The 12,500-nt window shown below is 40.9% G+C and overlaps 1 protein-coding gene across 4 annotated transcripts in view; it reads left to right on the forward strand.

Annotated features, from left to right (window-relative positions):
- Positions 1 to 12,500, forward strand: part of LOC124011016 (probable E3 ubiquitin-protein ligase MID2) — a 228,549-nt gene that overhangs the window by 147,038 nt on the left and 69,011 nt on the right. For 3 of the 4 annotated variants that reach the window (XM_046323930.1, XM_046323932.1, XM_046323931.1), the window contains one exon: positions 47 to 142. The exons of the other annotated variant lie outside the window; for it this stretch is intronic. In XM_046323930.1, the coding sequence (XP_046179886.1) occupies positions 47 to 142 (96 nt within the window). The remainder of the gene's footprint in view (positions 1 to 46; positions 143 to 12,500) is intronic. 4 annotated transcript variants of the gene reach the window in all.

Genomic DNA, 12,500 nt, shown 5'->3' on the forward strand with positions numbered 1-12,500 from the left:
CTTCTTTTATATCTCACTGGCCTGTTCCTCTGCCTGTCCCAAACAGCAAACGCTGGAGAACAACCTCACCAACCTGGTGAAGAGAAACAGTGAGCTGGAGAACCAGATGGCTAAACTCATCCAGATCTGTCAGCAGGTTGAGGTGAGTCTCGGGCTGTTTCTGTGACCGTGTTACCCTGACCGCAGTCAAATTCCATGTGACCGTGTTACCATGACCGCAGTCAAATTCCATGTGACCGTGTTACCATGACCGCAGTCAAATTCCATGTGACCGTGTTACCATGACCGCAGTCAAATTCCATGTGACCGTGTTACCATGACCGCAGTCAAATTCCATGTGACCGTGTTACCATGACCGCAGTCAAATTCCATGTTCTTCTTATGCATTCTGGAAATGCTTTGGTATTACCCAACTCGCTAGCTAATGGACTGGTACTCAGGGCTCTATTGTCAGGTCCTAATGGTCTGGTACTCAGGGCTCTATTGTCCCTCCATCAGGTCATAATGGTCTGGTACTCAGGGCTCTATTGTCCCTCCATCAGGTCCTAATGGCCTGGTACTCAGGGCTCTATTGTCCCTCCATCAGGTCCTAATGGCCTGGTACTCAGGGCTCTATTGTCCCTCCATCAGGTCCTAATGGACTGGTACTCAGGGCTCTATTGTCCCTCCATCAGGTCCTAATGGCCAGGTACTCAGGGCTCTATTGTCCCTCCATCAGGTCCTAATGGACTGGTACTCAGGGCTCTATTGTCAGGTCCTAATGGTCTGGTACTCAGGGCTCTATTGTCCCTCCATCAGGTCCTAATGGCCTGGTACTCAGGGCTCCATTGTCCCTCCATCAGGTCCTAATGGCCTGGTACTCAGGGATCTATTGTCCCTCTAACCGCTCTGACATCAATGCAAATGCGATCGAAAATCACATCAAACACTTATCGTTAAAACAGTATCGTGCTTTCAAAACTGACTGAGAATATCAATTTGAAGAAAGAAGTTCAACAACAGGTTGAAACTGAGTGGAAAACATGGTCTTTGGATGTTGCTGGAAATCCAAACACAAGGATATTGCCAGCGCTTTTTGAGGTGATAATTCATTAATTGAAGATGTTGCATGTAGAACAGCCGAACGCATAAGAGCTTATGAATAGGCCTATTTGTGAGCCCAAGCACCCCACCCATCCCCCCCCAATTAAAAAAAAAGTATAATAATGATTGTGTCGTTATACAATACATAACCTAATAGTATATTGCATATTACGCACCGCAGATGAACATTAGAACCAACATAGATTTAAGATGTCTTTGGGACATAATTGGTCTGGCCTATATTCCAAAATTGAACACATTCTAGTAATGGCCTTTGAGTGTGGACTAGAGGTCGACTGATGACTTTTCAATGCCGATACCGATTATTGGAGGACCCAAAAAAGCCGATACCGATTAATCGGACGATTTTTAAAAATGTATTTATTTATTTGTAATAATGACAATTACAACAATACTGAATGAACACTTTTATTTTCACTTAATATAATACATCAATAAAATCTATTCAGCCTCAAATAAATAATGAAACACGTTAAATTTGGTTTAAATAATGCAAAAACAAAGTATTTTAGAAGAAAGTAAAAGTGCAATATGTGCTATGTAAGAAAGCTAACGTTTCAGTTCCTTGCTCAGAACATGAGAACATATGAAAGCTGGTGATTCCTTTTAACATGAGTCTTCAACATTCCAAATCAAGTCAAATGTATTTATATAGCCCTTCGTACATCAGCTGATATCTCAAAGTGCTGTACAGAAACCCAGCCTAAAACCCCAAACAGCAAGCAATGCAGGTGTAGAAGCACGGTGGCTAGGAAAAACTCCCTAGAAAGGCCAAAACCTAGGAAGAAGCCTAGAGAGGAACCAGGCTATGAGGGGTGGCCAGTCCTCTTCTGGCTGTGCCGGGTGGAGATTATAACAGAACATGGCCAAGATGTTCAAATGTTCATAAATGACCAGCATGGTCGAATAATAATAAGAGGTAAGAAGTTTTAGGTTGTAGTTATTATAGGAATTATAGAACTATTTCTCTCTATATCATTTGTATTTCATATGGTCGAATAATAATAAGAGGTAAGAAGTTTTAGGTTGTAGTTATTATAGGAATTATAGAACTATTTCTCTCTATATCATTTGTATTTCATATACCTTTGACTATTGGATGTTCTTATAGGCACTTTAGTATTGCCAGTGTAACAGTATAGCTTCCGTCCCTCTCCTCGCTCTTCCCTGGGCTCGAACCAGGAACACATCGACAACAGTCACCCTCAAAGCATCGTTACCCATCTCTCCACAAAAGCCGCGGCCCTTGCAGAGCAAGGGGAACTGCTACTTCAAGGTCTCAGAGCGAGTGACGTCACCGATTGAAACGCCACTAGCGCACACCACCGCTAACTAGCTAGCCATTTCACATCGGTTACACCAGCCTCATCTCGGGAGTTGATAGGCTTGATAGTCATAAACAGCGCAATGCTTAAAGCACAGCGCGAAAGTGCTGTTTGGATGAATGCTTACGAGCCTGCTGCTGCCTACCACCGCTCAGTCGGACTGCTCAAATATCAAATCATAGACTTAATTATAACATAATAACTCACAGAAATACGAAGGCTCCTGAAACAGTGGTTGATGCATGGAATGAAACAAACCCAGACATTTATGAAATCTTGTGTGAAAGCAGAGTTTTTAATGGTTGCCACTGAATAGAGGAGTATCTATCTGGTCCTTCTGTAGCTCAGTTGGTAGAGCATGGCGCTTGTAATGCCAGGGTAGTGGGTTCGATCCCCGGGACCACCCATACGTAGAATGTATGCACACATGACTGTAAGTCGCTTTGGATAAAAGCGTCTGCTAAATGGCATATATTATTATTATATTATTATATATATTATATTATTATTATTATTATATATTATCTATCAGACTAGCTTAATATGTGTATATAATACTAATATGTTTATAGGTGCTTATCTGGCATGATTGAGACTTCTGTAGCTCAGTTGGTAGAGCATGGTGCTTGTAACGCCAGGGTAGTGGGTTCGATCCCCGGGACCACCCATATGTAGAATGTATGCACACATGACTGTAAGTCGCTTTGGATAAAAGCGTCTGCTAAATGGCATATATTTAACACGCCTCCATTCGAGTGCATACGGGAGACATGTCATTTTTCCCCTGCCCCTGTTCCTGCCTGTTTGATAATGGGCCATTGTACTTTAAATCAAAACTAATTTGACCTATTAGCAAAGATAAGATTAAATAGAGTATTGTCTGATGGGTGTGCATCGTGCCTAAGAACAGCCCTTAGCCGTGGTATATTGGCCAAATACCACACCCCCTCGGGCCTTAATTGCTTAATTATATTCTTTTTACTATAAAATCATATCTTATAAAATAATGGCACAGGAATTATAAGCATATATTGTCTGCTAAATGAACAAGTCTACAGCCGATGGGAACAGAGCACAGCCAGATAACATACAGTGGACCAACTCATATTCTGAAATTCATTTTCTTCCTATCATAATGTTTCTTTAGACCTGAATAAAACAAATCATGGATTGATTGTGATGGTGAATATTAAATAGATGTATTATGCTTTTTTATTTTAATTTTAATATTGCTGTTCCACATGCGGCTCTTATGCGTGGAGGCTTTTAGATGCTAAGCGTGTTTATGTTAATACATGGTCAACCGGCATGCATTTGTATGACAGTAACTGTCTGACAAAATGTCATCACCTTCACAACCCTAGGTGATTATCTCAGTCAGATCTGTCAACAGGTAGAGGTGATTATCTCAGTCAGATCTGTCAACAGGTAGAGGTGATTATCTCAGTCAGATCTGTCAACAGGTAGAGGTGATTATCTCAGTCAGATCTGTCAACAGGTAGAGGTGATTATCTCAGTCAGATCTGTCAACAGGTAAAGGTGATTATCTCAGTCAGATCTGTCCATTAGGTGATTATCATCTCAGATCTGTCAACAGGTAGAGTGTGATTATCTCAGTCAGATCTGTCCAGGTATATTTATTATCTCAGTCAGATCTGTCAACAGGTAGTGATGATTGTCCAGTCAGATTTCATCTCAGGATTTCTAAGTCAGTGATCTGTCAACAATATTTATCATCTCAGGCTTCTAGAGTAGAGTGATTATCTGCCAGATCTGTCCAATATTTATCTCATTCAGATCTGTCAACAGGTAAAGGTGATTATCTCAGTCAGATCTGTCAACAGGTCGAACTGAATATCTCAATATTTACCATCTCAGGCTTCTAGAGTAGTGATGCTGTCCATTATTTACCATCTCAGGCTTCTAGAGTAGTGATGCTGTCCAATATTTACCATCTCAGGCTTCTAGAGTAGTGATGCTGTCCAATATTTACCATCTCAGGCTTCTAGAGTAGTGATGCTGCCAGCTGTCCAATATTTACCATCTCAGGCTTCTAGAGTAGTGATGCTGTCCAATATTTACCATCTCAGGCTTCTAGAGTAGTGATGCTGGCCAATATTTACCATCTCAGGCTTCTAGAGTAGTGATGCCAGCTGTCCAATATTTACCTCCTGAGTCTGAGGATGAGCCCCAAATGGCACCCTATTCCCTATATAGTGCACTACTTTTGACCAGGGCCCATAGGTAATAGGGCTGCCATTCAGTAATCTCAGAACTATTGAGAACCACACACTGGAATGATGCCTTTCCTTTGGACCTTGACTCTAAGAAAAGCCAGATGTTCTACCTCAAGACCGGAGGGAAAAAATGACATTCAAACGTTGTCGTGAGATCCTCTCCGTGCTTTCATACAGTGACCTTCCAGAAATGACCATCATCGTCACGCCTGGAAGAGGAGGAGGTTCTAGGACAACTGCTTGACCCCAAGTCTGACAAAATGGCCGCTGCGCTGCAGCTTATAGCAAGGCAAGGTTATTTCATAGTCATGAGATCTTCTCTGTACAAGTCACCCCAGATCCAGAAGGTACAGTGTTATACAGAGCTGTGAGTTATCCGCAGATCTCCCTTCCATCTGTTATAGGGCAAGTGAAAAGCAAAACCAGGTTTAAAAAAAACAAATGATGGTCACACCTCAACGCCTCTGTTCACAATTTATATGCCATTTAGCAGACGCTTTTATCCAAAGCGACTTACAGTCATGTGTGCATACACTGGTTGTGTGTATGTACTGACATGTGACCTACTGGTTGTGTGTATGTACTGACATGTGACCTACTGGTTGTGTGTATGTACTGACATGTGACCTACTGGTTGTGTGTATGTACTGACATGTGACCTACTGGTTGTGTGTATGTACTGACATGTGACCTACTTGTTGTGTGTACTGACATGAGACCTACTGGTTGTGTGTATGTACTGACATGTGACCTACTGGTTGTGTGTCTGTACTGACATGTGACCTACTGGTTGTGTGTATGTACTGACATGTGACCTACTGTTTGTGTGTATGTACTGACATGTGACCTACTGGTTGTGTGTATGTACTGACATGTGACCTACTGGTTGTGTGTATGTACTGACATGTAAAAATAACCTTTGTGTATGTACTGACATTATGACTAAAAACACATTTGTGTATGTACTGACATGTGACCTACTGGTTTGTGTATGTACTGACATGTGACCTCACCTTGTTGTGTGTATGTACTGACATGTGACCTACTGGTTGTGTGTATGTACTGACATGTGACCTACTGGTTGTGTGTATGTACTGACATGTGACCTACTGGTTGTGTGTATGTACTGACATGTGACCTACTGGTTGTGTGTATGAACTGACATGTGACCTACTGGTTGTGTGTATGGTCTTGACATCAAAGGTCTTGACCTACTGGTTGTGTGTCTGTCTGACATGTGACCTACTGGTTGTGTGTATGTACTGACATGTGACCTACTGGTTGTGTGTATGTACTGACATGTGACCTACTGGTTGTGTGTATGTACTGACATGTGACCTACTGGTTGTGTGTATGTACTGACATGTGACCTACTGGTTGTGTGTATGTACTGACATGTGACCTACTGGCTTTGTGTGTATGTACTGACATGTGACCTACTTGTCTGTGTGTATGTACTGACATGTTGACCTACTGGTTGTTGTATGTACTAACATCTGACCAGTCTGTTGTGTGTATGTATTGACATACATGGGGATACACTGATAGATACACACATACAGAAATATAGTTCACACACAGGGAGACACAGCACACACAGAAATATAGTTCACACAGGGAGACAGTGTCACACACACACACAGAGATACACACACAGTCAGAGGGACACAGGGTCACACACACACAGAGATATAGATCACTAGTCACAGGGAGACAGTGTTTTTAAAACTTATTTCAATTGTAAAAACTATTTTGTCTGTAATGTATTTTCACTAGTCAGAGGGAGACAGGGTCAGACCCTCCAGTAAGGGAGACACAGCTATACAGCTAGATCTCCATCACAGGGAGACAGTGTCGGCTAATGGGAATCCTAATAAATAAAATAAAAATAACCTTTGAAGAGGTGACAGCCATTATAACTAAAAACACATTTTAAAAGGAGTTACTGTTACCTTAGAAACAGCTATTAGTTTTAAAAAACTGTCACCATGAGAGACTTCACCTCACCTTGTTATAAAGAATGTTGTTATTTCAGCACTCCAGCTTTGGAGTATATCAAAGATCTTGGAGTACATCAAAGATCTTGGAGTACATCAAAGCCCTTGGAGTACATCAAAGAACTGCAAGCTTTGGAGTACATCAAAGGTCTTGGAGTACATCAAAGAACTGCAAGCTTTGGAGTACATCAGGGTCTTGGAGTACATCAAAGGTCTTGGAGTACATCAAAGGTCTTGGAGTACATCAAAGATCTTGGAGTACATCAAAGGTCTTGGAGTACATCAGGGTCTTATACAGAGTACATCAAAGGTCTTGGAGTACATCAAAGGTCTTGGAGTACATCAAAGGTCTTGGAGTACATCAAAGGTCTTGGAGTACATCAGGGTCTTGGAGTACATCAAAGGTCTTGGAGTACATCAGGGTCTTGGAGTACATCAAAGGTCTTGGAGTACATCAGGGTCTTGGAGTACATCAAAGGTCTTGGAGTACATCAAAGGTCTTACAGAGATATAGATCACTATCAGGGTCAGAGTACATCAAAGGTCTAGATCACATCAGGGTCTTGGAGTCACATCAAAGGTCTTGGAGTACATCAGGGTCTTACAGAGATATAGATCAAAGGTCTTGAGACAGTACATCAGAGGTCTTGGAGTACATCAAAGGTCTTGGAGTACATCAAAGGTCTTGGAGTACATCAGGTCAGAGGAGATCACATCAAGGAGACAGGGTACATCAAAGGTCTTGGAGTACATCAAATAACTGCAAGCTTTGGAGTACATCTGCAAGACTGCAAGTGGCTGCAGGTTATCAGTCCTCACCTGTCTGTTGAGGAGTTATAGATCACTAGTCAGAGGGAGACTGTTCCTAACAGAGATCTTTCATTTCAGCTATATTCTCTCCCAGTCTGTTCCCGGTGAAGTCTTTAAATTGAAGGGTTGGGGATTTAAGTAGAGGGAGACAGGGTCAGCTATACAGAAATATAGATCACTAGTCACAGGGAGACAGTGTCACCTATACAGAGATATAGATCACTAGTCACAGGGAGACAGTGTCACCTATACAGAGATATAGATCACTAGTCAGAGGGAGACAGGGTCAGCTATACAGAGATATAGATCACTAGTCAGAGGGAGACAGGGTCAGCTATACAGAGATATAGATCACTAGTCACAGGGAGACAGTGTCACCTATACAGAGATATAGATCACTAGTCAGAGGGAGACAGTGTCAGCTATACAGAGATATAGATCACTAGTCAGAGGGAGACAGTGTCAGCTATACAGAGATATAGATCACTAGTCAGAGGGAGACAGGGTCAGCTATACAGAGATATAGATCACTAGTCAGAGGGAGACAGTGTCACCTATACAGAGATATAGATCACTAGTCAGAGGGAGACAGTGTCACCTATACAGAGATATAGATCACTAGTCAGAGGGAGACAGTGTCACCTATACAGAGATATAGATCACTAGTCAGAGGGAGACAGTGTCACCTATACAGAGATATAGATCACTGGTCAGAGGGAGACAGGGTCAGCTATACAGAGATATAGATCACTAGTCAGAGGGAGACAGTGTCACCTATACAGAGATATAGATCACTAGTCAGAGGGAGACAGGGTCAGCTATACAGAGATATAGATCACTAGTCAGAGGGAGACAGTGTCACCTATACAGAGATATAGATCACTAGTCAGAGGGAGACAGTGTCACCTATACAGAGATATAGATCACTAGTCAGAGGGAGACAGTGTCAGCTATACAGAGATATAGATCACTAGTCAGAGGGAGACAGGGTCAGCTATACAGAGATATAGATCACTAGTCAGAGGGAGACAGTGTCACCTATACAGAGATATAGATCACTAGTCAGAGGGAGACAGGGTCACCTATACAGAGATATAGATCACGAGTGAGGAAGGATCTCTGTGTTATGGAGATCTACAGTTCAGCTGTTCATTCAGACCATCAGATTAAATTATAGAGAGGAAACTGTCCATAAAAAGTGTTTTGTCTTCCCTCCACTTCCCCCCTGTCTCCCAACTGGTGTCCTCCTCCTCTGCCCACTACAGATATGGCTCAGCAGCAATCTGTTCCTCTTGTATTCATAATTAATGAGTTAGATATGCGACCGACTTGGTCGTGAAGAGAACGTGTTAAAACAAACTGTTAAAAGCTCATTATCAATGAACTGACTTATGGATGCTAGTTGCTAGCTATTCTCTGGTGTGATGTTTGTGTGAAACGCTTGGTTATTCTGAAGAGAAGCATAGTATACCTTGTGTTTTGGGTAATGCTAATGTACTACGCTAATGAAAATAGGGTGTGTGTGTGTGTGTGTGTGTGTGTGTGTGTGTGTGTGTGTGTGTGTGTGTGTGTGTGTGTGTGTGTGTGTGTGTGTGTGTGTGTGTGTGTGTGTGTGTGTGTGTGTGTGTGTGTGTGTGTGTGTGTGTGTGTGTGTGTGTGTGTCTGTGTGTGTGTCTGTGTGTGTCTGTGTGTGTCTGTGTGTGTCTGTGTGTGTCTGTGAGTGTGTCTGTGTGTCTGTGTGTGTATGTGAGTGTGTCTGTGTGTGTTTGTGTGTGTGGGGGGGTCTGTGTGTGTCTGTGTGTATGTGTGTGTGTTTCTGTGTGTGTTTCTGTGTGTGTGTGTGTGTGTGTGTGTGTGTGTGTGTCTGTGTGTGTGTGTCTGTGTGTGTCTGTGAGTGTGTCTGTGTGTATGTGTGTCTGTGTGTGTATGTGAGTGTGTCTGTGTTTGTTTGTGTGTGGGGGGGGGGGTCTGTGTGTGTCTGTGTGTATGTGTGTGTGTTTCTGTTTCTTCCCAGAATCCACCCTGCTAGGAGGAGATAGGAGAGTGCTTTGTCTCTGTTCTGTAACACTTCATGCAGGGAGAAAGGAGGGAGAAACACAGCTCACTAATAATGCATCACAACAACAGAGGGCTGACTGGCTGCATGGGGCTCTATACAGTTCTGGTGTGACCTGGATTTATCTGTTGTTGCTGCATTGCATACAGTTATCTCTCTCGCTCCAAGATGATATGATCAAAACCAGGAATGTGAATCTGCCGGTGGGTTCTATAGTGACGGCATAGCAATGCTGCCTTCAACTATATCTGTCTTCAACTATATCTGCCTTCAGCTATATCTGCCTTCAACTATATCTGTATTCAGCTATATCTGTCTTCAGCTATATCTGTCTATATCTGTCTTCAGCTATATCTGTCTTCAACTATATCTGTCTTCAGCTATATCTGTCTTCAGCTATATCTGTCTATATCTGTCTTCAGCTATATCTGTCTTCAACTATATCTGCCTTCAGCTATATCTGTCTATATCTGTCTTCAGCTATATCTGTCTTCAACTATATCTGTCTTCAGCTATATCTGTCTTCAGCTATATCTGTCTATATCTGTCTTCAGCTATATCTGCCTATATCTGTCTATATCTGTCTTCAACTATATATGTCTTCAACTATATCTGCCTTCAGCTATATCTGTCTATATCTGTTTTCAACTATATCTGCCTTCAGCTATATCTGTCTATATCTGTCTTCAACTATATCTTCCTTCAACTATATCTGTCTATATCTGCCTTCAACTATATCTGCCTATATCTGTCTTCAACTATATCTGCCTATATCTGTCTTCAACTATATCTGCCTTCAACTATATCTGTCTATATCTGCCTTCAACTATATCTGCCTATATCTGTCTTCAACTATATCTGCCTATATCTGTCTTCAACTATATCTGCCTTCAACTATATCTGCCTTCAACTATATCTGTCTATATCTGCCTTCAACTATATCTGCCTATATCTGTCTTCAGCTATATCTGTCTTCAACTATATATGTCTTCAACTATATCTGCCTTCAGCTATATCTGCCTATATCTGTCTTCAGCTATATCTGTCTTCAACTATATCTGTCTTCAACTATATCTGCCTTCAACTATATCTGTCTTCAACTATATCTGCCTTCAAATATATCTGTCTTCAACTATATCTGTCTTCAACTATATCTGTCTTCAACTGTATCTGTCTTCAGCTATATCTGTCTTCAACTATATCTGTCTTCAACTATATCTGCCTTCAACTATATCTGCCTATATCTGTCTTCAACTATATCTGTCTTCAGCTATATCTGTCTTCAGCTATATCTGTCTATATCTGCCTTCAACTATATCTGTCTATATCTGCCTTCAGCTATATCTGTCTATATCTGTCTTCAGTTATATCTGTCTTCAGCTATATCTGTCTTCAGCTATATCTGTCTTCTGCTATATCTGTCCTCAACTATATCTGTCTTCAGCTATATCTGCCTTCAACTATATCTGCCTTCAACTATATCTGTCTTCAAATATATCTGTCTTCAACTATATCTCTCTTCTGCTATATCTGTCTATATCTGCCTTCAACTATATCTGTATTCAAATATATCTGTCTTCAACTATATCTGTCTTCAACTATATCTGTTTTCAGCTATATCTGTCTTCAACTATATCTGTCTTCAGCTATATCTGCCTTCAGCTATATCTGTCTTCAGCTATATCTGTCTTCAACTATATCTGCCTATATCTGTCTTCAGCTATATCTGCCTATATCTGTCTTCAACTATATCTCTCTTCTGCTATATCTGTCTATATCTGCCTTCAACTATATCTGTCTTCAGCTATATCTGTCTTCAGCTATATCTGTCTTCAGCTATATCTGTCTTCAACTATATCTGCCTATATCTGTCTTCAACTATATCTGTCTTCAACTATATCTGTCTTCAACTATATCTGTCTTCAGCTATATCTGCCTTCAACTATATCTGTCTATATCTGTCTTCAACTATATCTCTCTTCAGCTATATCTGTCTACATCTGCCTTCAACTATATCTGCCTATATCTGCCTTCAACTATATCTGTCTTCAGCTATATCTGTCTTCAACTATATCTGCCTATATCTGCCTTCAACTATATCTGCCTTCAACTATATCTGCCTTCAGCTATATCTGCCTTCAACTATATCTGCCTTCAACTATATCTGCCTATATCTGTCTTCAACTATATCTGCCTTCAACTATATCTGCCTATATCTGTCTTCAACTATATCTGTCTTCAACTATATCTGTCTATATCTGCCTTCAACTATATCTGCCTATATCTGTCTTCAACTATATCTGCCTATATCTGTCTTCAACTATATCTCTCTTCAGCTATATCTGTCTACATCTGCCTTCAACTATATCTGCCTATATCTGCCTTCAACTATATCTGTCTTCAGCTATATCTGTCTTCAACTATATCTGCCTATATCTGCCTTCAACTATATCTGCCTTCAACTATATCTGCCTTCAGCTATATCTGCCTTCAACTATATCTGCCTTCAATTATATATGCCTATATCTGTCTTCAACTATATCTGCCTTCAACTATATCTGCCTATATCTGTCTTCAACTATATCTGTCTTCAACTATATCTGTCTATATCTGCCTTCAACTATATCTGCCTATATCTGTCTTCAACTATATCTGCCTATATCTGTCTTCAACTATATCTGCCTTCAACTATATCTGCCTTCAACTATATCTGTCTATATCTGCCTTCAACTATATCTGCCTATATCTGTCTTCAACTATATCTGCCTTCAACTATATCTGCCTTCAACTATATCTGTCTATATCTGCCTTCAACTATATCTGCCTATATCTGTCTTCAACTATATCTGTCTTCAACTATATCTGCCTTCAGCTATATCTGTCTTCAACTATATCTGCCTAAATCTGTCTTCAACTATATCTGCCTATATCTGTCTTCAACTATATCTGTCTTCAACTATATCTGCCTTCA

The sequence above is a fragment of the Oncorhynchus gorbuscha genome, linkage group LG23, assembly GCF_021184085.1.
Source record: "Oncorhynchus gorbuscha isolate QuinsamMale2020 ecotype Even-year linkage group LG23, OgorEven_v1.0, whole genome shotgun sequence".
Classification (NCBI taxonomy): Eukaryota; Metazoa; Chordata; class Actinopteri; order Salmoniformes; family Salmonidae; genus Oncorhynchus; species Oncorhynchus gorbuscha.